We start from the raw sequence: 26,362 nt of genomic DNA, 5'->3' as shown, positions 1-26,362 counted from the left end.
GCCCCGCCACCTCCCCTGACACCCATAATAGAGTATTCATTACTGTAGGCTGCCTAGTAAATGTCATCTTGCCTGGCTGTGCTCTACACATCCATGTATAACTGAATATAACTTATTTATTTTCATAAGTCATTGCTGCTTAATTATAAATGACGCTGGCTGCCCCCTGAGAGAGTCCCGCTGCATGCTGGGATTTGTCTTTAGCAAGGAGCTGCTGACAAGAGGAAGGTGTTAGTTTGTTGTTTTTCACTGCAACCATTTATGGAGATGTGCTTAATGTCTTTCAGATATTTGTTATGATGCCAATATTTTGCATGACAACCGTGGAGGTGTCATAGGAAATAGATGCCACACTTTTACATTTTTACTATAATGTGTTTTAGGTTATTTTTGTTGTTGTGCTTTTCTTTCATTCACTGCCTATCCAGCTGTTGTTTGTTTTCCTCATTTTTTTCCCTTTACCCTTGGTAGCTGCCTTCAGCCCTGCCAGTCACCTTGTTCCCTTAATCACAGACCTGGCAACTGTCTTAAAGGAATGATGGATTATTCCCAATGTAACCCTTTCCCTCCTGCCCCCTTTCACTCTAGAGCTGTGCTTGGTGAAGAGAAAGCTAGGGCACGTGCACACAAAGAACAGTGATTTATGAATAGCAAACTCTCTTTTGTTCCACTACAGTATGACAGAAAAATCACTTTCAGCCATTTCATAATCGCACAGCTCAACATAGAAGAGCCACCTCGACAGGACAACACTTAGCTGTACATCTACATCTAAAGGTCAAAGGTCACTCTTTCGAGGATGCCAATATTCACATTTTGGGCAGAGAAGACATGGTTTGAAAGAGGCCACCTATGTCCACTGTGAACGACCGTCTTTGGACACTGGGTGTGGCTCATGACACCAACTGCAACCTACAGTACAATGCAACTGGAGCCCCCACTCACACCCTGTGTCAGGTGAGCTCAGTGGGTGACATAATAGTGTGGGGCAAGGCCTCACAATGGTTTCACCCAAAACCTCTGCCGATAATGACCCACACGCTTTTGCACACCTTGGCCCATGTGGTGCATGATCATTAGTGGGTCACGACCCCCTTAAGGGACAACTTCCACTAAGTCTCCTCCACAGAAGAAGCTTTTTGGATGAGAGTGGAAATGTGTTCAATAAACCTAAAGAAGTCCAGTCGATTTTTCTTTCCAAACTCATCCTCCTTAGCTCGTGCAAAATGTTTTTAAATGACTTTGCAAAAAATGTAAAAGTAAATGGTTAAAAAAACGTTTTGTCAGACGTCTAAGTCCCACACTCTTCATTATGCATGATGCATTTGTTTTTATTCACGTTGTACCTTTTAGTTGCTAGGCACTAAGAACAACTTGTTTGGGTTAAGTCATGTTTGGGAATGACAGCAGCGTAACATTGATGCCATAACCCGGTCTGTTAATGCACTGTCTCTAAAGGGCACTATATGCATAAATGAGAAATGCCAGTGACTTTTGAAAATGGCATTATGTGACACACCAGTAACTGGAACGATCTTAAAACCATTCCCAGAATACTTTGATAAATATGTTGTGTTGTATTTGTGTTCATTCTAGCATAAAATCATACGTTAAAAATCTGGCAGAAATGGAAAACCTAAGAAAATACGCAGAGAGAAATCTTTAAAGTGACCGGATATGGAGACCTGCACTGGTACGGGGTAGAGCCAAAGGGCTTATTCATCAGGGTAGTTAACTAAAATATTGCCATGTTTATGGCGCTTGTTTGAGGCTTTGTATCAGTCATACATTTATTTATTTATTTTTTTAAATCTTTGGGTGTTCAGTACACTATTTCGGATTTAGCACCACAAACTAAAAATATATCTATCCATCCATTTTCTTCCACTCATCCTGGCCGGGTCGCGGGGGCAGCAGCCTAAGCAGAGAAGCCCAAACCTCCCTCTACCCAGCCACCTCCTCCAGCTTGTCGAGAGACATAATCTCTCCAGCGTCTCCTGGGTCTTCTTCAGGCCTCTCCCAGTGGGACATGCCTGGAACACCTCACCCAAGAGGCGCCCAGGAGGCATCCTTGTCAGATGCCTCAACCAACTCAACTGGCTCCTTTTCCATGTCGAGGATAATTTTATTTATTTTTATTTAACCTTTATTTATACAGGTAGTCCCATTGAGACCCAATGTCTCATTTACAAGTGAGACCTGTTTCAGACAAGCATATTTTAAAAAGCGGCTCTACTCTGAGCACCTCCCAGAAGGCTGAGCTCCTCAACCCATCTCCAAGGGAGAGACTAGCAACCCTTCGGAGAAAGCTAATTTCTGCTGCTTGTATGTTTGATTTCATTCTTTCAGTCACTACCCACAGCTCGTGACCGTAGGTGAGGGTGGGGACGTAGATTCCCGTTTACTCTCAGCTCCGTTTTCCCTATGACAGACCAGTACACTGCAGCCACAGCACAAATCTGTTGATCTCCCACTCCCCTCAGCCGTGAACAAGACCCCGAAATACTTAAACGTCTACACTCGTCCCTGACCCGGAGTGGACACTCCACCCTTTTCCGGCTGAGGATATATAATTTATTATAATGCCAAATACCTGTAAAGATCTAAACTCCATTAACATATTTTTCAGTTGTATATTTTCAGAACGTGGCTAATGAAGTGAGTCATATTTTTAAATGATTTTTTATTTAGCCTTTATTCCACATGGCAGTAGAGAGTAGCACTGGACCCGATGTACAAGAAATGGCTCCTGCAGACATTTGAAACCCTCGACGAGTCCAGTTGATGTCTTAACTACTTCCTTAATGTTTTTGACACCTTTTGGGTCCACTGTGGTCACCTTGTTAAACGGTTCCCTGCGATCTGGCTCTGTCCGCAGGTACTTTAAACATTGAGTTATTCAACATCTGCTGAAAAAGCCTAACCTGGATCCAACACTACAGACAAGCTGGAGACCCACCGGGTTTTAGAAAGTTACACTCCACAGAAACAGCTCTCCTTAAAGTCACAAATGACCTTCTGATGGCCGCGAACAGGCCGGGGACAGGGGCTCAGGCCTTGTTCTATTGGACCTTAGCTCAGCCTTTGATAGCATTGATTATCAGATATTAATCCACTGCTTAAATCTTTTAGTAGGGATATGTGGATCTGTCCTCATTTATGGCTGATTGAACACTTTTGGTTTCAGTGGGAAACTTTCGGTCAGATGGAGCTGAAATTTCATGCGGTGTCCCACAAGGATCTGTTTTAAGCCCCTTGTATTTTTCATTGTATAATCTGCCTTTAGGCCTTCTCATTAGTTGTTTCAAAATTATTTCCTACCATCTGTATGCAGACGATATCCCAAAGTACAGTACATCTCCTTTAAACCTTGTGAATTGGACAACTTCCAATCCACTTCCAATGGACTGTCTTAAGGAAATTAATGGTTGGATGACAAACAGTTTTCTGCAGCTGAACGCAGAGTAGACTGGGTGTTTAATTCTCGTTCCAGAGAGTATCATGCCCCAAATCAGGCAACATCTGGGTCCTTTCTCATCCTTGGTAAAGAGTCTTGGGTTAATTCTTGATCAATCTCTGTTTTTTGATGCTCAAGTCAAGTCTGTGACCCGTTCTTGCTTTTTTAATTTAAGAAATATTGCCAAACTTAAGACTATTGTCTCCAAAGGTGAACTGGGGATGCTTGTTTGTGCCTTCATCTCCTCCCGATTCGATTATTGTGATGCACTCTTTTCCTGTCTGTCAAGGCTTCTTTAAATCACCTTCAAGCGGTCCAAAATGCCACAGCAAGGCTTTTAACCCACAGTCATAAATTCTCTCATATCACTCCCTTGTTAAAGTCCCTGCACTGGCTTCCGGTTGGGTACAGATATCAGTTTAAAATCCTCCTCACACGAGGACAGGCCCCCACTTATATCATTGAGCTTCTGCAGTATGCTATGGAAAAAAATTGTTTTTCCCTTTTTATTTGTTTTTTTTTTTTTTTTTTTCTTTAAAAAAATGAACCGGCATCAACCGTTGGTTAAAGGGAAAATGCTGGCCAGTTCTAAATACACTACGACCCACGACAACTCACACACACCCCTAAAAATAACCAAGGCATGGCGTGGACTGATGTGATCTAGAATTTAGGATTTAGGTATATTTTACAAACTTGGGCATAGATTCAAATGAAACCCGGATATTGGAACCGAGCAATGGCTGTAATGTATTCATTCATGCAGATTAATGAGCTCATCGCTTACCTCATCTTCACCCCAGAAACACTAATGCTGCTCTTCAAAAGAGAGTAATTGTAAGATGGAGAACGCAGAAGTATACAAGGACACACACACACACACACACACACACACACACACACACACACACACACACACACACACACACACACACACTATAACACTGAGTGGATTCTCTTGTGTGTAGAGTGGCTACTTGAGGCAGGTAATCAAGCAGGGATTAGGTGGCTGGATGCTCAGACCTCCTCCGTTATTGCCGAATATGCAGACGCACATTGGTTTTGTGTGTGTGTTTAAACATCAAATCACATTTTATGTATTTATTTATACCATTTATGCAGTAAATTGATTAAATAATTTCAGTTTAGTAAAAGAGCAGATTAGTGGGTTAAAATGACAAAGAAGATAATCTAAGAAATGCAAAATTCAAAATAAGTGCTTTTAAATTTTCCACCAGAGTATCACGTGCAGTTATTTTCTGTTCTCAGGATTGTGTCATTCATCACTGCCTTCCAAACCATTAAAAGGCTATAAAGTTTTGTTTTTGAAGTACATTTAGGCCCATAAAATCAAGAATTTGAAAACGATAAGGAACATATTTGGTGTGGGTTAAACGCTCTTATAGTCAGGATGGCCTTTAGTGACAACTGAATTAACTTCTTGGGCAAAATTGGTTGATTTGATTAAACCAACATAGCTCAAAATGTAAGGCGTAATCTCCCTTCTCAAGTACTGATTGCTGGGAAATCACACTGCTATTTACAGCCTTTAGAGCTCTCAGCACCCATGAATCTGCAAAATAACCCTAGTAACCATATTTCATTACAGTTTTGTAAGTTCATTAAATACCTTTCTAATTGCAATTTCTTTTGTTGAGCAGAAAATAGATTTTAAAGGAGAACACAGTTCATTTGCATGGCAATGTAGATTGTAGGAGTTCTATTTATTTTATAAATGCTGACATAATTGATTATGCTATTGATACTTTAGAATAACCAAATGTAACTTTGATGTGACTGAATATGATTTGCGTTACATCTGAGTGCATGACTTGGACTAGTTTTATAAAAGGAAACAAAATAAATTCCGTTTTGCTTGATTAATAAATATAATGTCTGGTTTACCTTCTGAAATGGCCTTTTCTTGTCACAGCTTCTCTCCTGCTCAATTATCATACAACAGAGCGCAGTTTTTAAAAGTTATTTTCACTTGTTCATTTCTCTTCACCATCTCCTGGTTTTTTCAGTTTGATCAAATATTCAAGATTTAGAAGTTTTTTAACATTTTTGCTGCATATTTCCTCAAATGACTACACTACTGAATACTAATAATAGTAATTATTCTGTTTTTTCATACAGTATCCAATTAAAGCCCATTAAAAATGTAAATGTGTGCAAAGTTCAACTCACACCATTATTTATGTGTTTTGATTATTTTTCACACGTTGCTTTAAGTGTCAGTTGCTGTTTGGTTAGGTTAAGGAAACAAAACTACTTGGTAAAGTTTAAGAAACGATCGGGGTTTGAGTTAAACTCGATATTTTCAAACAAAGTGAATAATTTAGAAACTTTCCCTCCATTTTTTGGCTCACCCGGAACATAAGTGCTGCCTTCAAATATAAATGATACAAAAAAAAATTAAAGGAACATTTTGAAAATACATCAGTTCTCAATGGGAAAAGGTCATGCTGGCTATGTATGCTGTTACAGAATTAAAGACAACCGCGTTGTTTGCTTGAGGTGAAAATTATCGACCTACAGAAGGCTGGATCCAACAACGCCCTGAAAATCTGTGACAAAATTCTGCATCAGGCTAGTCCTTTTTGTCCAACCCCAGGGCACGGTCCTAATGAGATGACGGATGGTATCCTGCAGGATCTCCTTCCAGATCTATACAAATCACTGAGCTCCTGGATAGTCTGAGGTGCAACCTGGAACCATCAGACGGCCTGAAACATAACGTCCCAGGGGCGTTCTACTGGTTTATGCCAGCGAGCACGTGGGCCAGTCAGTGGTATCATTTCCATCCTCCAAGAACTGTTGTGCACCGTGTAGGGTCTGATAGTGGATTCAAGGATTTCACCCTGATATCTAATGGCAGTCAGGGTGGTTCCTCCATGGATAGGACTCCCCAGAACATCAATGACCAACCAGCAAAGTAATAATGCTGAATAATGGTAGAGACAGCAAAATGTTCTCTGTGGCTTTTACTTTTTTTTTCTGAAGAGGCAATAGTAGGAAAGCATGAAGATAAGTTGCAAATATTAGGATTAAGACTTATAAAACAATAAAATTGTTTGTTGCAGCCAGCAGGAAATAAAAATCAAGACATAAAGTTGTCTAAAAATCTGTAATTACTGCTGATGCTCATTATGGAACAACAAAGATTTTAGATGCTAGGAATCATCATAAAAACCTCTACGCTCTGAGGTCTGAGGAATAAATGGTGACGTTGTTTTCTAAAGACCTGATTTGTTATATCAAGCATAAGCTGCTCCAGGTTATACCATGAGGTAGGTCTTTATCTTATAGCAGATAAATGCTTTACCTTTTCTGTGATAGTAAATTCTACACAGAATTCTCCATCTAACTGGACGTGTGTTCTTTAGTCTTTCTTTCCAATCCAGGTTATTCTTTTTTTTTTTTCCTGCTGTCTGCCAGATACACCGATACCTCTGTCTGTTTTCTGCCTCTCTTATCTCACCTTCATCTTTCTAATGAACTCTTTATGAGACTGCAGTACTCTAAAAATAATGCCTGTTAATCATATGGCTCTGAAGTAAGGAGGCTGTTTGCTGGTTCACTGCAGCTCGCGATGGTAGAAAAGAGCAAAAAGTAGTTGACCCTTCAATAAAAGGCTTGAGATAAAATGAAAAATGTTGTGTGTTAAATAATCAAAGTCTCACATTTTATTTGCTGTTGCAGACAAATTCAACGCCTACGTGACTTTGAAGGTGCAGAATGTGAAAAGCACAACTATCACAGTCCGAGGGGACCGGCCATGTTGGGAACAAGACTTCATGTTGTGAGTACCTCAAACCCTGTTACTGCTTTGCTCTAAATTTCACTTCTCAGTGTATAGTTTTTATGTTTTATCACTTTTATGTGTTAATGTTAAAAAATGCATTTAAATTATTACATTTAATTCAGTTTCCCTGCTTCTTGCAGCATTTTTAAGCAGTAGAAAGCTTAACAATAGCTTAAATATAAAATGACAGTTCATACATCTTTATGTAGAAACTTCATACATCTTTCATCCACTGAAAGAGTACGTGTTCTTTTATGGTTTAAATATTGCAACGCGGTGTAGTGCTGTGCTCTGGCGTACAGATTTGCAGTATTCAAATTGAATAATGTGGGGCTGAAGTAATGTATTCCACCCCGCAGAAACTCACTGAACAGATGGCTTTGCTAGACTTGAGAACAAAATAAAGATTTGGTCAATAAGTGAAAGGTGAAAAGCTGGCTGTTCATTTGTCTACAAAAGTCTGTTACATCTGATTTCGCTTTTAAAGTAAAGACCGTCTCTTCCTCCTGCACGTCTCTGTAAATTGCCACCAGATTCAAACCCAGAACTTTGTTTCTGTCTAAAAGATCTAAAAGATCTCTCAAAGACAACTTCATCTTGCACTTTTTAACCAAATGTAGGCAGGACCGTCCAACCACACTTTAGATTCCTGGTATTGGAGGCATATTTAGTTTTGGTTTCATTTATAAGACCTATGCTATAACGCATTGCACCGAGGATCAGTCACGTTATTCTGACTCTAGCTTTGGTTTACATGTTCCTCGTTTACTTTTTTGGCTCAGCGTTGTCACTTTTATTGGCAGCAGTACGACACTAAACTCCTGGGATGTATTAAAGCAAATGCAGGGAGAAATTGGAGCTTCAGGAGTATGTGTCAGCCCTTGGATGAATGCAGGCCAGGTATCCAATGCAAGCTGACTTGTTAGCTGGCTTTAATAGGGCTCGCTGAAATTGAAAGAGCACCAGCCGCCTGTGGGACTCCAGTCGGGCACAGGCTACTAAATGGGAATTTGTGGTTGGAGCAGGTAGGATGGATAGAAAGTGAAATGACATGCCCAGCTCAGATAAGTGGACGAGTTGGTGATAAATCTAATGAGTTGTCCAGCCAGGTCTGACTATATGTGAACAGTAGAGGGGGTGCAGCTGCAGCTGAAATAGCTGAAATCCCACTTTACGTTTTTTTTATTGTGATTCCTGAAGTGCTGGTTCTTGGTACTCTTCGATTGGTGTGGATGCAAAACCCATTTTTAAACTGTTATGCAGCTGCCATTTCAGTTGTATATGTCTTGAGATCTGTGTCGGCACATTACTTTTTAATTCCTACAGTAAACATTAAATGTGCATGTGCTTACTGTAGGAAGTAATTTGTTACTTTGTGTGCTACTTTCTTTTTTTGTGTATCATGTAACTAGCAGTTATTAATTTTAAACCCTACGTGTGCTGACATACACGCAGGGTTCGCAGAATAATAAGAACTTTCTTGGCATTTTTATTCTATTTGCCAGTAACTGCTGTACACTGATACACTGATTGCACTGACTGGGAGAACAGTTAAAATAAATGCATGTTATGAATGCATATGGGTCAGGCTAGGATCACCAAGGATGTCTTATACCTCAGTTCTTTGCACAGATATGCTAAGAAGCTCTGTGAGAGTATTTACAGGCTAAACTAACGAACAAACTAATCACCAGTCGTCACAAATGGTAAATGTCCTGTATTTGTACAGCGCTTTACTTAGTACCTAAGGACAGTCATCCACCCATTCACACACACATTCACACACTGGTGGTTTTGCATCCACATCGTGGAGAATAACATAACATAAAAGATCTGAGTGAAAAACTGAAAAATCCGTGTGCATGTAATGCCACTCCAAGCACCTGATCTTACACAAAACAGCGAACCCCAAAATCCTGAGTGTCAGGTCAGCACTTGAGTGAATGAGGGGTAAATTTTAAAGTGATAGATAAACATGCTTTATAAATGATTCACTAGTACAACAGTGTGAAATAGTATTTTTCTTTACATAACAGTTTAGCATTTGAATGCAGCTTGTAAAGCGCGCACCAGTATCGCACATTAATCTCCCTCCTCTCCCCGTCTGTCTTTGTCAGACACACACACACAGTTGTCAGTCGTGCATTGTGTGCTGTACAAGGGATACTGATCTTTCCTGCAGACTGATCCCTCTAGACTTGATTAGAGAATGGAGTGGAGAGATTGACTGTGAATCGACATTATTATATAACAGTCTCCTCGCCTCACTCTTTACCTGTTACTCTGTGCTCTTTCACATCCATTTAGACCGTTATCCTCACTTCTCTCACCTTTCTCTCTTGGGAGAATTAGTTTTCCAGAGTCAGTATGAAGATTTTCTTTTAGTTAAGTAAAATATTAAGTTTTATGACCTTACCCAAAAAGTTGACTCTGTTCATCTGGATGTAAGAGGTCACCTGGATGAGTGACAGACGTTTCTCCCACTGAAAACGCTGCGATCAGATGAACAGAATCATCCTTCTGGGATTTCCTTACCTGGATGATTGAGCGTGCATCGAGATATTATGACCTTAATTGTTGAAAAAAGAACCACACAGCCCCCCATGCTGTAGCTAAATGGCTAATTAACTCCTGAGTCTCATTAGCAGCAGTTATGCTCAGTGGGGCGCAGAAGCAGTGCGCTGCCTTTGAGCCACGTTCATCAAGAAGGAATTTCAAGGTTTCAGTGAGACGGTCATGTCTGTCATAGGACCTCCTGAAATGTGTTTTTATGTGTTTTATTAATGGATGAAATCACAACATACCAAAGCAAGGAACTAAGACAAATGATAATATTTTTTAAATAATAAGCATTCACTACATGGGCTTGGCTTCAAGTCATGGGGGGCCTCTGCACTCAGGTTTAAACTGGTGACTCTAGATATTGTTCGAGGTGTTGCTGTGATAGAGATCTGCAGCTGTTCTCGACCCACAGTATATAACACAGTAAATCCAATAATAAAAAACTAAAGAGAAGCTGAAAATTACCTTTTTGCATCTTCTTCTTTTTGTACTGAAATGACATTTTCCAGTGTGATGCATTGTAAATATCAACTGTATTACAAGCAGGACTCACTCTAAATATGGTTGCGTTGCTCAGGAACAGTGAAGAAGTCACCTCCTCACAGCTGGATAGTGACTGTGCCGAGACCCTGCCAGATGTGCAGTCTGACTCTTAGGCCTCACTGGGAGCACCAGGCACATCTGTGGCTTTAGATTCTTATATTGTTTCTTCTCAAGATTCTTAAAACGGATGATTACAGACAGAAGTTACCGTGCGTTCAGATACAAACAGGGATGGCAGATGTCTAAGCTTACACAATGTTTGTGTGCTCACGTTTACTGTGTGTGTGTTAGTGAAGATAGGAATTGGCATGCCTATGTCACACTGGGCATCTGTGTTGATCGGGAGTAGATTTCATAGTGGTGGGATAACCAGCTTCACTGTGGCGTGCTGGTATCTTGGCTCTGATGAAGCTCGGATCAAAGAAAAAAGTCAGAGATGAGTTTGGACTGATACTAGCTTGCACTCAACCGTCATGCCAAACCTTTCACTCCTGCCCAAAATTAAAAATAAAGCTGAGAACAGTAACCGCCTTGCCAGCTGCACTTAGGCCATCCTTTCAAACTCGATCTCTCACCTGCTGATTGCATTCGCTTTCTCTGTCTGACACTCTGCAACCTTCTGAAATCCTGATTTCTGATTTTTGAAAGCCACAAGATATCTGTTCTACAAGATATCTGTTTAGGCTGGGGGGGGGTCCGCTTACTTTGAACGTAAACAGTCAGTATTTTTCCATGTTTCAACTGTTGGAAGTATTTTGTGTGTCAATCAATGGTCTTTAATTTGCATCCGGGTTACACTGTAGATATGGATGTAGCCACCTTGATGTCATCTATTCTTGTAACATAGTTTCAAGGCCTCCAGTTGAGCATTTTGGTCACTACCGTTAATTTAACCCTTTGTGATGAGCAGCAGATAAATGTGGCTGAGAAACCAAAGGACACTCCAACACCCTAAATTATGTCCTGCTTTATTGTCTCCTTTACTCTTAATGGAACCATAATTTCCAAAATGAACATCATCATGTGCTAAATATGATCCAGACTATAAATACGGGGCAGTTTTCTCAAAGACTTTCATTAAATTTGACTTATTCTTGGAGCCAAACAAGTTGCCCCCTGCTGGCCATCAGAAAGAATGCAGGTTTGAGGCACTTGGCTTCACTTTTAAAGCCCAACTTTATAATTATATATGTGCACAGGATATTACCATTATACGTAATGGTGAGTGAGGACTAATGGTGAGGTTTAGCTGAATCTTAGTGGTAGTAGTAAAGGCCTGAATGAGTGTATTTTCTAAAGAGCCTATACTTCTGAAAAGACCGGAGCTTTCTCAGTTAAACCTCGGGTAACGTCACAGGTGGAGATACTGTAAAAACATCTGGCAAGGACCTGTATCAGGATAGAATAGAATAGAATAGCCCTTTATTGTCATTGTACATGTCCTATGAAATTGTGGAATTCATCAACAAAATTATCCTGTAAGAATCTGTTTCATTATAGCCACAGAGTAACCCAACAACACTCTTGCATGCACACATTCACACAGACAGACTGCAGCCTGCGACATACTTGAAGATGAAAAAAATCAAAAAGTGAAGTTAGGAAATAGTTAAACAACAACAGCAACAACACAAATGGACTCAACAATACAAACACAAATATTAAACTACTGTATTATAGCAGTCTTTGAATGAAAGCAGTAATAGCACCAGGAAGGAAATACAAAAGTATAGAAAAACATGTTGCTTTAAAGGTCACTGCCAGCTGGATTTGCTCAGCAGAGGTTGTTTCAAAGCTGAAGTGTCCTCGTGGCCACAGCACGGTCACCTCTGGAGACATGCTTTGACTTTGGAGTAACCACAAGGATCCCACCTTAAGGTCTGATGCTGAAAACCATCTCATACCAGGTCTGCTGTGTAGTCTGTGCCTTATATGCTTGAGCTATCAGTCGAATGCTAAGATCAGTTAATTACTTAGTGTACCTAATCCTGACTTCTCTCCACGGGTCAGTCTGTCCAGCAGTGTGTTGGTGAGCAGGATACAGCATGTCACTGAGTACCAGTGCAACTACTTTGAGATTCAGCTTAGCTGCAAAAGGCCACTATTGCATTCTTTGACATTAAATAGATTAAATCTGCACATTTATTCTCTGTAGATACTGAATGTTTACATTAACTTCTGAAATTTGTCCTAAAAAGAAAACAGACTCAAAAATTATGCATTTAGAAATTGTTATGCTTATTTGTAACCTTTGGCTTGCTTGTGTGTGGTTTTGCTCTGTTCTGGAGTGAATCTTTCAGGACAGTCAGCAGGATGAGGTTTGCTCAGCCCAGTCTGACCTGCAGGATATTCCTCTGGGGAGAAAACTGGCCGTCACAGATGACGGCCTCGACAGTACAGTTTGAAAGTATTAAAACATCTCTGTCCACAGACACGACCTAAGCCTTTCAGAGATTTAGGGCAAACCCCTGATGAGCACCAGTCACACAAACGGGCCTCCTTCTACACAGGACTACATGTTCCCATAAAAAGCTGCTGTCGAAAACTCAAGAGGAACCAATTTTACACATCACTGCTGCAGCAATTTTCTAAATTTTAGAGATTCTAATTTAAGCCATTTATTTCCTCCAGGAAGATTTTTCTTTATTTTTTAGCTCTGCTGTAGATACGGTGATGGCAAAATGATCAGGATGTTGCTCCATCAGGACCAGGGTGAGCTGTAATGAAGTTTGGCTTAGAAAATACACATTTTCTTGGAGATGAGAGGAAAAATGAGGCGGGTGTGCGTGTGAGAGAGAAATAGAGGGCGATCACAATAAAGCAGCAGTTTAAAGGTGATTCGTGAACCTCCAGCACTGCCTCTCAATCTCAACACACACAAGCAATCTATGATATGTAAAAAGTATACATACTTACCAAATGACTCGTAGTCATCAGGCTATGTACGAACAGATGCTCAGTTGGGTATTTGAGAGGTCACATTTGCATTATTTATGACATTTTTTTTCTTGTTGTTTGTAAATTGAGTTTGTTTTCTTCTGCTGAAAGCATCTATCTAACATCTTATTGCAAAGTCTAATATTTTTCCTTCGTCTATCACTAACTGTCTTGTGCGATCTTAGCCTCCTTCGTTCTTTGTGTCGTGCCTGATCTGTTAAATATGTGTGATGGCTGCTTGGTGGGCTGGTATATGAGACGATAAGCAGTTGAATGTTGATGCCTCTAAACAGACTCATGAGGCTTAGCCTGTTGGCCTCTCCTCATGCATGTGAGGATTTCAACTCTCCAGCTCGGTTTGCTCTTGTCTTTCTTTTCTTTTATCACAGGTAAGTGGGAGTGGCTTAGCTTCGTTGTCTCCATTTCCTTTTTCAGTATGTCTCTGCTTGCTTTGGCTCTTTGCTGAATCCGGCTGTTTCATTTAGTCTGACTTGCCCACTCGCTTAAATCTAGATCTCGTGATTGGCACAGTTCAGAGGTCTGCTGTGAAGGCGGCTTCAGTAAAAGTTGACTTTTAAAGTTACAGGGGTTTGAAGGGATGTGTAACAGGATGCCACATGGGGCTTATGCTTTATACCATCATTTCCTCCTGAAAACAGCAGCTTTCACATTTTTCTCTTCAATCTGAAACCCCCTTAGTGTAAGACAAGGCGCACATAAAATAGATTTGTTTCGATTCCTTGCCCACGTGTGTGGCCTTTCCTTCAAGTTCTCTGTCAATTAAGTGTTTAACTATCAAAAAAGGGCAACCTTTCCGTCTTTTCACATCAACCCTTATTAGTCTTTGGCCACCGATTTTATCAAGTTATAATATCAGGACTGATCAACATCTTTCTGATCGTAACCTTTTCCTTCACTCTTTTGCACTCATCTAACGTTTGTCTCAGTGGTGTTGTTTATTAGAAAGAGTGTTTTCCACCCACGTCTGGCTTTAAAGAAAGCAGTAGTCGGATATTTGAGCAGTTTTCCTAGAGTGCATTAAAAAGTGTTTTGATTTGTGCAGGTGATGTCAAATAAAGGGAAAATGTTTTGTAAATTTGAGCAGGAGCACTGATTCGTAGCTGGAGGAGCAGCTTGTGTAAAGCTTTTCTCACAGGAACACATAAAAAGCTGCTTCACCACTGACTTTATCCGTTATTCTCCGGTGCTCCGGTCTCTCCCTCACAGGACATAATTTCCATCAAGCATTATGCTCAGTAAAAATACATACTTACACATCCTCTCTGGCCTTTCTGTTTTTTCAGTTTCTGTCTCTTCTGTCAGAAACTGCACTCAAAGACATCCCTGCACATGTACGCACTCCCATCTGAGTGTTAAAAATACAACGTTTCATTCCCTTTTACCACAAACCATTCCCTCAATAATGGATGGGCTTTGATGGAGGGCATATGCCAGAGCCAGATGTAAACCTAAGGCACATGTACACGCACACAAACACACATCTGAGCTATGAGTCACATAGTTTGGAGACGGGCTCCACAGAAGGGCAACGTCAGACTTATTTCTAAAATTTGGATTTTATGGTATCAAATAAATAATCCCTCAGATTAAAATGAGCAGATCATGAGGTACTTTTGTTTTTTGTTTTTGTTTTTTTCCCCCTTTCTTTAAGCCCGTTGATCCAGAGCTGACTCTCTCGTTATGCAATGCATTACTTGCCATTAGTCGAGTTCACCTTCATCTTTTTGGACCTTCGAAAATTACACAATCTGCCAAGAACAGATCGCTTCAATAGCGTGGCTGAAAAACCCAGAAAATGTCCAAATGGTGTTTTTGCACTTTGGCTACAAACAAGGGAGACTGGGAAAGTCAAAAGAGCAGAAGTTCTGTGGAAGCAGCTCCCAGTTTGGATTTGGGAGACAGACACCCTCTCTACTTTCAAGATTAGACTTTCCTTTTTGCTAAAGCATATAAGATGTGTCCCAAAACCTAGGCCGCATCCTTCGGAGAACCCGGCCTTCTTGGTCTACGTGGGCTGGGTCCTTCGAAGACCGAGAAGGCCGGAAGTGCGAGGCTGTGAAATGGGATGGTCTAACCTTCAGATGTGCATCACTGCTGTCTTGGTGTAGTTAACTCAGCCGTCTGCTCCTTGCTGGACACTGCCGTAAATTCTCGACCGTCTCACACCGTTCAATCAGTTTTCTGTTTGACGTTTATTCAGCTGTGTGAAAACCCAGCTGAAACTTAATAGTGGCTGCCATTGTGGGGAAACTGGAACTGGCTGGGCCGTGCTATGAATTCTGGGATATGGATGGCCACAAAGGATACACCCGACCCATCCTTCAAATCTGGGGAAAAGAAGGACGCATTTGTCGGCCGGATTCGGAGGAGTCTATGAATTGGGACAGCCTTCGCCGCATCGCTGTGACGTAATCGGTCTACAAATGCCGCCTCAGGAGGATGAAGCCTACGTTTTGGGACACAGCTAGAGTTAGGGCTGGATCATGTGACCCTGGATCCTTCCTTAGTTACGCTGCAATAGGTCTAGTCTCCTGGGGGATTCCCATGATGCACTGTTTCTTCTTCACTCACCTTTTTCCACTCACTGTGTTTATACACGTCACATCTGTGGCCATCTTCAGCAGCATGTCTTTGGTTCTGCCAGAGGTTTCTTCCTGTTAAAAGGGAGTTTTTCCTTCCAGCTGTCACCAAGTGCTTGCTCCATTTGTTGGGGCTTTCTCTTTATTATTGTAGGGTCTTCACCTTACTGCTGTTGTAATTTGCTGCTATGTAAATACTAGGGGTGCAACGATACTCATATCGATATTGAACCGTTCGATACAGTGCTTTCGGTTCGGTATTGAACAATACAACATTTTTAATTTATTTTATCAACTTTCCTTCTGACAATGCTGTCTGTGTTGAGCGCTCAGTGGATCTGCGTTCGACAGTGCAGCCTAGGCGGAGTAGTCGAACGCAGATTCACTGAGCGCAGGGCAAGCTAGCGAGACAGAAGTTAAGCTCGCTGCAACATGGCAAATTGAACCTCCCCCACCCTCATTCAGATCTGGCCTTTGGAACTATTTTGGTTTTCATGTGACGTAAGCGCGTCATGGACAAAAGTAAAACAGTATGTCGGATGTGCCACGCAATGCTCAGTTGATGGGAACTAGTGCGTTAGCGCAGTTAGCTTGTTAACGTGTTGACACCGTCCAGCCCCACGCACGGGGCGATCCGCGGTAGCTCGTTACCCGAGATTTGCCGCGTTATGGCGTCAACGAGATTAACGCTGACAGCACTAGTGGGAACACAACGAATATGACTGCACATTTACGCCGACATCATCCTAGTGCAAAGACAAGTGGAAGCAGACAAAAACAACAAGCAGCATGCTACAAACTTTACCCGAGTCATTTAGACAGCTGTTAGCACACGATTCTCCTTATGGGGACCTGATATGTTTAATATGCTGCTGAGAATATAGCCCAGAAGAAGCGGATAGTATAGCTTTTATTTTGGAAAGAGACATTTCTCTGTAACAAACTCTCTTTTCCAAAGATGAGTGATTTCTCCATCAGATTTATTTTTTATTACTTTGTTGTTTCAGCAACATTAAATTTAAAAACTGTACTTTTGAGTTAAAATATATATTTATAATTTTAATAAATGACAAATTAAAAAGGCATGAACATTTTTTGTATCGAAAAAATATCGAACCGTGAATTTTGTGTATCAGTGCACCCCTAGTAAATACATTTGAATTGAATTGATTTAATAAAAGACCAAACAAGGTATTAATCATTTTATTTGGTTTTCTGCATATAATGAAAAAAAAAAAAAGAAAGAACATTTTAATGTCATCAGTGTTTTCTTATTCATGACAAATGGTCAACAAACATTGTGTTTATATGTTTACATTTACGAGCATCCATGATGTGAAAGATTTAATATGTGCAGAATGTTTTTGTGTGTCAGTTATATTGTGGAGCTGAATTGATTCCTGCTGTTTAAAATTCACAGATAAAAGTCAGAATTTTCCATCGACCTGGAACTGGTCTCTGGCCTCTGCTGTCATGTTGCTTTCCTCAATGAGAGCGTCATTAATGGCGCTGTTTTACATAGTTGGAATAGCAAACCGGCAAAAACACATCAGTGTTTAATATTAACCATGCTAACATTTAGGAACATCACCATTTTGGTTTGACTTGCCTTCAACAGGCAGCAAGGAGCTACGTGCAAGCACACACACGTACACAAGTGCAAACTTTTCACATAGCATCTCCCACACACCCTCTTCTCTCCATCATCCCAGCTGTGAAGTGTCATCTTGGATGACTGACAGCTAAACTGAGGCGAGATGAATATGAATGGGACTGTGAATATGAATATGCAGATGAGGAGCGGAGACGGTTTGGCTGCCGTCTTCTTTTTTAAAAGATCTGTCAGAAAAAGACGGCTGTCACCCTTCAGCCTCGCTTCTTTGAGATAATACTGGCCCACTTACAGACCTGCTGGGAGGAGAGCGGTACTGCAGTGTGCTGAGGTTAGTGGCACACACAGAGTATATAACGATAAGCCTTGAACCAAACAACTGTTGTGTCATAATCACTAATTATTTAAGTTGTTATTAGACAAATAACAAGTAAGCACTAAGTGAGGGTAGCATTAAGTCAGGTAGGCCACAGAATTGAGCTCAGAGACAAGCTTAGCGGGTCAGCTGATCTCAGTGTCGGCCTGCATCAGCTGATGGATTAACCAGTCGGTTTCTGTGCACCCAATTTGTGAAAGTCATATAATATGAAAGGGAAGGCAGGTATGCTCTGAACACAGATGTGCCACAGATGAATTGCTACAGATGGAAATGACCGTTGGCATGGGCAGCAGAGTGGTGTGGTGGGTAGCAGAGCACGGGCTCAAATCCACCATCTGGATTTTTTTGGAGTTTCCATGTTCACCCCGTGTTTGTGTGGATTCTCTCCGGCCTCTTCCCCGTAATCCAAAGAGATGCGTGTAGTGGCGTTAGGTTAACTGCTGATTCTAATGTAGCCCTTGGTGTGAATGGTTGTTTCTCTGCATTAGCCCTGCAGCAGTCTGGTCCAGGGTGCACTCCGCCTCTCATCCTATGACGGCTCCGGCGTCCATGCAACCCTGAATTGGATAAATGAATGGATGGACATGACAGTCTTCTTTTGACTACAGTATAATAGATGTTTGATGTAACTGAACTTGGGATTGTCTTTAATCCCTTGATGAAGCGTATTGGGATGTTTGTCGCAGCTGCTCTCTTCCTCCTCCACTACTTCCATGAATATACGCTGAGGGCTTCCTCTTTTCCTCCTGCCTGGCAGCTCCAGATTCAACACCCTTTGTCTCACAGATCCACTGTCCATCCTCTGCACACGTCCACACCATTTCAGCCTTGCCTCCTAACTTTGTCTCCTAACGTCTCATCCTGAGCGCTCCCTCTGATGCACTCATCTCTTATTCATCCTGGTGGACAGGATCCTGTTTGCCATTAATTCCTACTGTCTGCTATTTATATTTTATTCCAGCACACTTGTTGTGGAGCACCTACAATTTAATTGTACATTCAAAATGACAATAAAGGGCTATTCTGTTCAATTCTATTCTAAAATCTGGACATCTTTCCCCTCCACCCCTGCCTCCTTTTTCTCAGTGCTCCCATCTTCAAACCATAAATCGTAACAGGTCTCACTACCATCTTCTAAATCTTCATTATCACTTTTATTGATGTCCATTTGTCACAAATCGTGACGATTGTTGTAGCTAATTGTGTGAAATTGTGGGTTTTTTGTGATATTTGATAAATCAAGTTGTAAACTCTGGGTTCTTCAGCATAAGGCCCTATATTCATCCCTGCCTCATTTTGATTTCCACGGCTCTCACATTTGTAATAAAGTCATGCGAGACATCACCAAAGACTGCGTGGAGTTTATGCGACAGCTCGACAAATTCAGAGCGAGACAACACCTCCTACTTTGTTTATACACGGCAGTGATTGACAGTCACATCAGTGTGCAACAACGGTACAAAGAGAAAAGTGAAGGATGTGATTTCCCACCAAAGCTATATATTAATAATGTTCTATTATGAACCTGAGCGTGTTTGCAAATGTTCTCAAACCTGCAGAACAGTTGTGCGTCTTTGTTTTGAAGCTGGTGACCAGAGGTCACTCACAGCAGTTTGCCACCTGAACAACTACACAGACGCGTTCTAGTTAATAATCTCTATGGCTAATACACTGGTACAGAGCTTTTAACTTTGACTGTAATATAGGTGATGTGTTTGTCTTTTTTCCCAGTGAGATCAGTCATCTAGAGTCCGGGCTGGTGGTGGAGCTGTGGAACAAAGGTTTGATCTGGGACACGATGATCGGCACGGCGCTGATACCCCTCAGCTCCATTCGACAGTCTGACGAGGTAACACACCCTTTAATCTCTTTGTCCTCACATGCATGTGGACACGAAGGGCTTAAAACAACATCACCTGGTTATGTCACTAGACGCAGAGTTCTGCACATGAACTATGAGCACATATTCATGGTTTCAGTTTAATTTCAATATGCAAAGTTTAAGGTATAAGTCAAATAAAATTACTCATTTTTCAAAGTTAATCAATACTTAATGGTTTGTTCTAAAATAAACCTTCCCCGTCGAGGAGCATGCTGTAATAGCGCTGTTCTGTCAGTTACTTCCAGCATCTCAGCATTGAGTGAAAGGCGTCCTTTGGAGTGAGCGCCCTGACTTCCTGTCTGCACAAATATTGAGAGATAACAGCTCCATTTTAAACACATGCAAAATCTGCATTGGAAGGTTTGGGTCGGGGGATTTAAGTGTCGGGCTTTTCAACCAGGAGACCCTGGTTTGCGTCCCATTGAGACCTTTTTTGTTTTTGTTTACTCTCTTTCACTCTGACTCGCTTGTTAGGTTTCGGCATTAAACATAAATGAGCCGTGGCCGTGGTTCGTGCATTAGTTTGTGCCCCTTAGTTGACACAAAAGAAAACATTTTCTCGATTTGATAGCCTCACACTTCCACAGAATTATTGTGGACTTTGCTTTTTAATGGCCTGTGTGAACAGCAAGACTGACTATAACAACCAGGACCTGTTTCAACATACAAATGGGAACTTTGATTGTTATTTTTACACACTTGCTGCTCTTTTTAGTACTTCTTATACCTGATAAAGCAGACTTGATGCTCTCCCGTCTGTGAATGCCTTGGTTCTTTTGCAGTTAATGTAGAGATCAGGTTTTATTCAAATAAATACTGCAAAGCATGAATCAGTTTAAGCATAATTTGAAATATTTGATCAGTCAACTGCCAACTGGAAGTGTAGCTTCCAGTCAGCTGTGGTCCAAACAGTTTAATCGGTCAGTGAATCTGCCACAGCGGGACACACCTCAAGCATAATTGAACCCAACAAGATGCAACTGATCACACACCACAACAAAGCTACTGATAAAGTTTTAATTATTAATTTTGGGGTTAGGGTTATTATTTGTATCTGATTATATTTGAACTGAACAGATGGTTACACTGGTTTTTACCATTACAGTTAAATTAGATGTGGTGTATCTGCAGCTCAGGCTACTTATGCTAGCAACAGCCCTTAAAGTAAACACACACACACCATCTGCCAAGCAGTGCTTACTTATTAAATCTCCATCTTTCCCTTTTAGCTTAGTCTTAAAAAGCCCTCTCACAGGTGAAGCATTGGCCAAGTCATTTTGTCGGACTGTGGGCAGGCCGGTCTCGCCTGTAGACCTCATTACTTTTTCTGCAGTTTTAAAGCGAGGCAGCAGCTCCTGTGTAGTCATTAATAATGTAGCCTCAATGTTTGGCGTCTAAGTATGAAGCACAGCATACACTCACCTTCTTTTTTCTTTTTTTCAACATCTGAACTGCCAGTGTTGTTCCTCATCTTTTCATCTTTGCTCAGGTTCAGTGGCTGATATTCCTAATAAGCCCTCCTGCACCCTCCATTATTCTGCTGATGCTGTTTCCCACAAAGCAGATGTTTGGCATTCTTGCTTTTCTAATCTTCTTTGTTTTTCGTCTTCCTGGCTCTCTCCTGACTACCTTTCTTTTTGCATCTGCTTTTCTGTCTTCTAGGAGGGACCAGGAGAGTGGACGTCTTTGGACTCTGAGGTGTTAATGAGGGAGGATGAGATCTGCGGCACCACCAACCCAACTCCACACCAAGTGCTGATGGACACTCGCTTTGAGTTGCCCTTCGGTCTGTATATTTGTGCAAACACATTTTCTCACAAAGGAAAACTTATCTTTTTGTGTCCAAAGATAAATGCGTTAGGCTCACCGGTGATTCTGAATCGGCCATATTTGTGGATGTGACATCGTGTCGTTGTCTGTTCTAAGTTAAATCAGTGGTTAAGAAAATCTATGCTGGGTGAGAGCAATAACAATTAAAATTTTGAAGATATTAACTATTTAAAGCATTTTAACTTCAAAATAAAACCTGAACAAAACAACTATCCACAGCTTAGCAACATGTGAGATCTTTCAGAGTGGTTAGACTCTAAACATTGCACTAAATATAGCTGTTTGGAGTTTTACTTGTGCCATGTTGTATCCTCTAAGACTTCCTGTAGAATCCCTCATATATCAGAGCTTGTGGAAGAACCATTAGGCTTCATAAAGTTTTTATGAAAGATTTATTCACTGTAACATTTCGCTCCTAAATATTCCTCAGTCCTCTATTTTTATTCCTCTTCCATGGAAGAGTTGAGGTGAAGAATTGTGCTTGGTAATATTTGCTTGCCTCTCATTTTTCAAGATAGTACATTTTTGTGCAGTTTAGGATAATTTGAATTGATGTATTTAAAAGGGAAAAAACACAGCAGTGGCTGGAGTGTGTGCTCTGCTGTTGTCCTAATTGCTGTTTTTATTTCTGGAGTGCAGTCACCAAGCAAAGCTGGCAGATCACCAGTTGATCCTGTTGTGACCATCCAGCTGGTAGATTTCATATATGGGGCACTTTTGATGTTAGCATGCCCACAGTAGTTCTGCATCTGCAGACCGCATTGTTACCCACCTCCTCCTCCCAGTGCTGCATGTAACCCAATTAACATCATATCTGTTATCACTGAGCTCTGCTCTGTGCTGGGGTTTTGCTGCCTCCACACTTCCACGTGTGCACACTGGACAGCAGGAATGTGTGCTCTAAACAGAGCCGTAAATACGAATGTAAATTACTGCAAATGGAAATTATTTTTTCCCCACTATCAGTGTTCTGACTGAAATAGCAACGTAACTGTGGAACAGTTTGTTTCCTCTGCAAGCTATTAATCTCAAGAAGCTGTCTGAAGTGTGTCTTCTTGAGCTGCCATTTTCCGTCCACCTTCACTGTTTGTCAACAGTGGAACTGTGGTTCATGTCTGCTCAACTTAAAAAAAGATGGAGAGTTTCTATTTTTGATAAATCCTCAAAAACAGGAGAAGATATGTGACCTGCAGTTAACAACATAGGTTCTAATCAGTGATTAGTTCTAGTTTGTCATCAGTTAGCACAACATATCATCTAGAAAACACATTGACAAATGCCTCAAAGTTTTTATATCGTAACGCACAGCTGCTCGGTGAGACGGCTTGAGCTGAGGGGAGGCCGCGGGGTGAGATGCAGGGATGTGAGGTGAAGCAGACATGTGAAACCTGCTGCAGCACTGACTGGAACTTGACTGCTGCAGTTTGCATTGATACTTGAACATTGACCAGACATGTATGAATTACAGTGCTGGGATTTTGTGACCTTTTTCCCTTATCACTGCTTGATTGAATTGTTATGAAGCTACTTTCAGCTACTCTGTTGTCGCTACACCAGGTAGCTCTGCAGGTTTTTCGCCTTGCCAAGTGAATGTGTAAACGGTAAATAATGGAAGATGAAATTCAAATCCTGTCTGACAATGTTTCTTCGTTTTCAGAGTAATCTAGTAATCCACTTTCTTTTACATCCAACAAACATAAAATTGCCACCAGGTCCTGATCATGGCTAATTCAACATTCTTGTAACGCACACTCAGCTTGTGGGTGAAAACTGGTCTGCAAAGTTTGAAAGTGCAGAGAAGAAAGATGTAATTGTTGGAATTTTAACTGTATTCTGCAGAAAAGTCATTGTGCAAAGTCTGAATCACCGTTTAACAGCTTTCTTCTTAAGAAAAGGCATCACCCCTGAGCCGCTATACCACTGAACAATGGTTAAGCCAAAGAGCCACACTGACGCATTTCTTTGAATTCTAGCTGTGGTCTAACAGGTTTTTCTGTAATGATTTTACTGTTTTGGCACAGATTGACAGACTTTGTGAAATGAATCTCATACATCATATATTTTAAAGCTATCGCCTGTAGTTTGTTCATAGATTGAAGTCCGATTGATGATTAAATTTCAGATGAATAGAATTTAGTTTAAAGATATGTTTTTGCAGCCAATGAGTGTGATATCATCTACAAGGCAATTACCCAGTTACTAACATTTAAAATTATTTTGATAAAAATTAACATTTAGAAACCCAGGCATGAAATATGAGTATATATGAGTATGAGGATCTAGATAATTTTCTCGATAGTATGGCCATAAATCTGCTTGTACAAGGTTTTGCTGAAACATAAGCTGAAATATTATTTGGTTATTTTTTTCTTGGGGAACCACAGCAGAGACGACTGCTCTTTCACATTTCCTCTTATGCTTAAGTTTTTTTCTTCTGCCACTCCCTCTTCTTTGGGAAGAACCTTTAGGCCCCTGAAAGGAAACCTCATCAACCTGCAGACAGAATAGGATGGGATGGGGCAGGGAGCATGAAGGAGTGGCAAATGATGGAAGGGTGGAGCTAAAGAAATGGTCCTTCATTTCTTTCTGCACTTTGCCTCATATTCTGTCATCTCCCGTTATGTATTTAATCCTAAATTCCCCTTTTCCATGCGCCTGTATTTCTTCCACACATTCTTTTTCACCACCTTGTAATCGCCTGTCACTATTTTAACTCACTCCATATTTCTTCTGTCCCATACGTTTATCCAGACATTCCCGAAGACGAGGCTCAGTACTGGACCAGCAAACTGGAGCGGATACATAATGAGGTAACTTCACTGCATATTCTGTTTTCCTGTTACTGTGTTATATATTAATCAGCTGTTAGAGATATTGAGTAATTGATGCTTGAGTTTTTATCTACAAACTCTGTGTGCTTTAATATCATATTGTTTCACACTGTGTGGGCTTCTCAGTGACGTGGCACTTTGTTTTGCTGCTCTGCTTCCACCTACTGACATAACATGGGAAGCAGTAGCAGGGGGTTTATAGGAACTGCAGTGACAAGCCCATATTCCAATAAAGGCATTTCTTTGATATCTTAATGCTTCTAATTCTCCTCTATGTTTTGTTTAATCTTTGCAGTATCCATCACAAGATGAGGGCCAGAGAAGAAGAATGCCATCTGTGCCTTCCCAGTGCTGTAAGTATTAAACTTTCACTTTGATTTGGACAAAGTCATCTCACTCTGTGTAAGATGAGCGGAGCAATAATTTTCTGCTGGATTTTGGGTGTAAAGCCGTTTCACCGCCTGATAATAATAAGTAGTTAAAGTATAAAATAATAAAGTATAAATTTGTAGTTACTTGTACACGGATATGAACTTACTGACTGTAAATACTTTTTTCTGTTTTGTTGTTTTTGTGTGATTTAACTCAGTCATCACATTACTTCATTTTCGTCTTCACCGCGTTTCTTCACGTAGTTCTCATCCATCTCTCTTTGGATGTGCTCACTACCATGTTACACTCTCATTCGGCCATCATCAGTAACACTCACTGGCTTCGTTCTGCAGTAACAAAGTTTAATTTTTGCCTCCATGCCACCAGGCAGTTGGAGTTATTTTGGATGGAGTGACCAACAGAGTACGTATGGCGGTGTTTCCTCCCCTCTGTCACTTGTATTTTCTGTCTATGACTGCATGGTATGGATGGTACCTACTGAAAACAAGTACCACTGCATGTTAGCTCTTTATTCTTTACGATTGCTGTAAATGAAATTTAAAAGTCTTGAATTCTTTTGGTCAAAATATAAAATGCGAGTCCCTCATTTGTTGGCATGTTGTTTTGTTATGTGGCACTTTGATATGTTTCCTAGCAAACATATCCCATCATTTCCCGTCATTTTGGGCTTTAACTTCCTTCACTTTGTAATACATGCCTGTTACCCCAAGAGGGAGCCATTTACTCAAATATGTTCCATTGTTTGGCTGTGCTCTAAGTGCAGGCAGCATTCTGCAGAGGGTGGACATGATCTTATTCTTTACTGTGTTTTTGTTGTCTTCCACCCAGCTTTTGATGACCATGACAGTGCAGTGGACGACTGGGACAGTGAAACCGGAAACAAACCTCCACCCTTCCACAACACTTCCCAAACAAATTCCTCAGTGCATCAGTATCCCATGATGCGCAGGGTTCAACATCAAACACTGTCAAAGGAGTCTGACTCTGTGCATAGCTATGAGCTAGAAATGAGGGGGCCCAGGTAAATATATGCTCACTTAAAAATACTCATAAGCAAGCACATCACTGCAGCACTGCTAGAGGTTAATGTTTTCATGGTCACTCTTTGCCTCCAAATACAGTTTAAAGCTAGTAAATAATTCTAAATGAATTATTCACACTAATCCACTGCTCTTCCTTGTGCCTTTGGTTTTAGTGATTTAGTTCATATTAATAATAGTTAAGAATCCTTTAATGTTTTTAAAACAGGGCTTAGATCTTAACTGGGCTGGACCAGTGAAACGTCCCTTTTCTGTCGGTAAAGTTGTTTAAGTGCGCATGTAATCCCTGACATGTGGGATTTTAACAGTACATCTCAATTATTTTTCATTTATTTATTTATTTTTACATGATAAATGATGTGCTGCTTTAGTTAATGAAAGAAATCCATCAGCACAACTTTTTGGTCTTAAATTATAAGAAATTAATGTGTAAAATTACAGAATAACTTCTTAATAGCTCATTGTGCAGATTATCCTGTAATTATAAA

General features: G+C 40.7%; 1 protein-coding gene across 3 annotated transcripts in view; it reads left to right on the top strand.

The window, feature by feature from the left end:
• LOC120716096 (protein unc-13 homolog B-like) overlaps positions 1–26,362 on the top strand; it is a 158,082-nt gene that overhangs the window by 26,319 nt on the left and 105,401 nt on the right. For 2 of the 3 annotated variants that reach the window (XM_040003447.1, XM_040003444.1), the window contains exons 4-10: positions 7,163–7,262; positions 19,630–19,747; positions 21,443–21,566; positions 24,362–24,420; positions 24,737–24,794; positions 25,201–25,236; positions 25,663–25,855. In XM_040003447.1, the coding sequence (XP_039859381.1) occupies positions 7,163–7,262; positions 19,630–19,747; positions 21,443–21,566; positions 24,362–24,420; positions 24,737–24,794; positions 25,201–25,236; positions 25,663–25,855 (688 nt within the window). The remainder of the gene's footprint in view (positions 1–7,162; positions 7,263–19,629; positions 19,748–21,442; positions 21,567–24,361; positions 24,421–24,736; positions 24,795–25,200; positions 25,237–25,662; positions 25,856–26,362) is intronic. The other variant, XM_040003445.1, reaches the window with a different exon arrangement.

The sequence above is a fragment of the Simochromis diagramma genome, unplaced genomic scaffold, assembly GCF_900408965.1.
Source record: "Simochromis diagramma unplaced genomic scaffold, fSimDia1.1 OVJJ01000583.1, whole genome shotgun sequence".
NCBI lineage: Eukaryota > Metazoa > Chordata > Actinopteri > Cichliformes > Cichlidae > Simochromis > Simochromis diagramma.
This window is presented reverse-complemented; position numbering and strand designations above follow the sequence as displayed.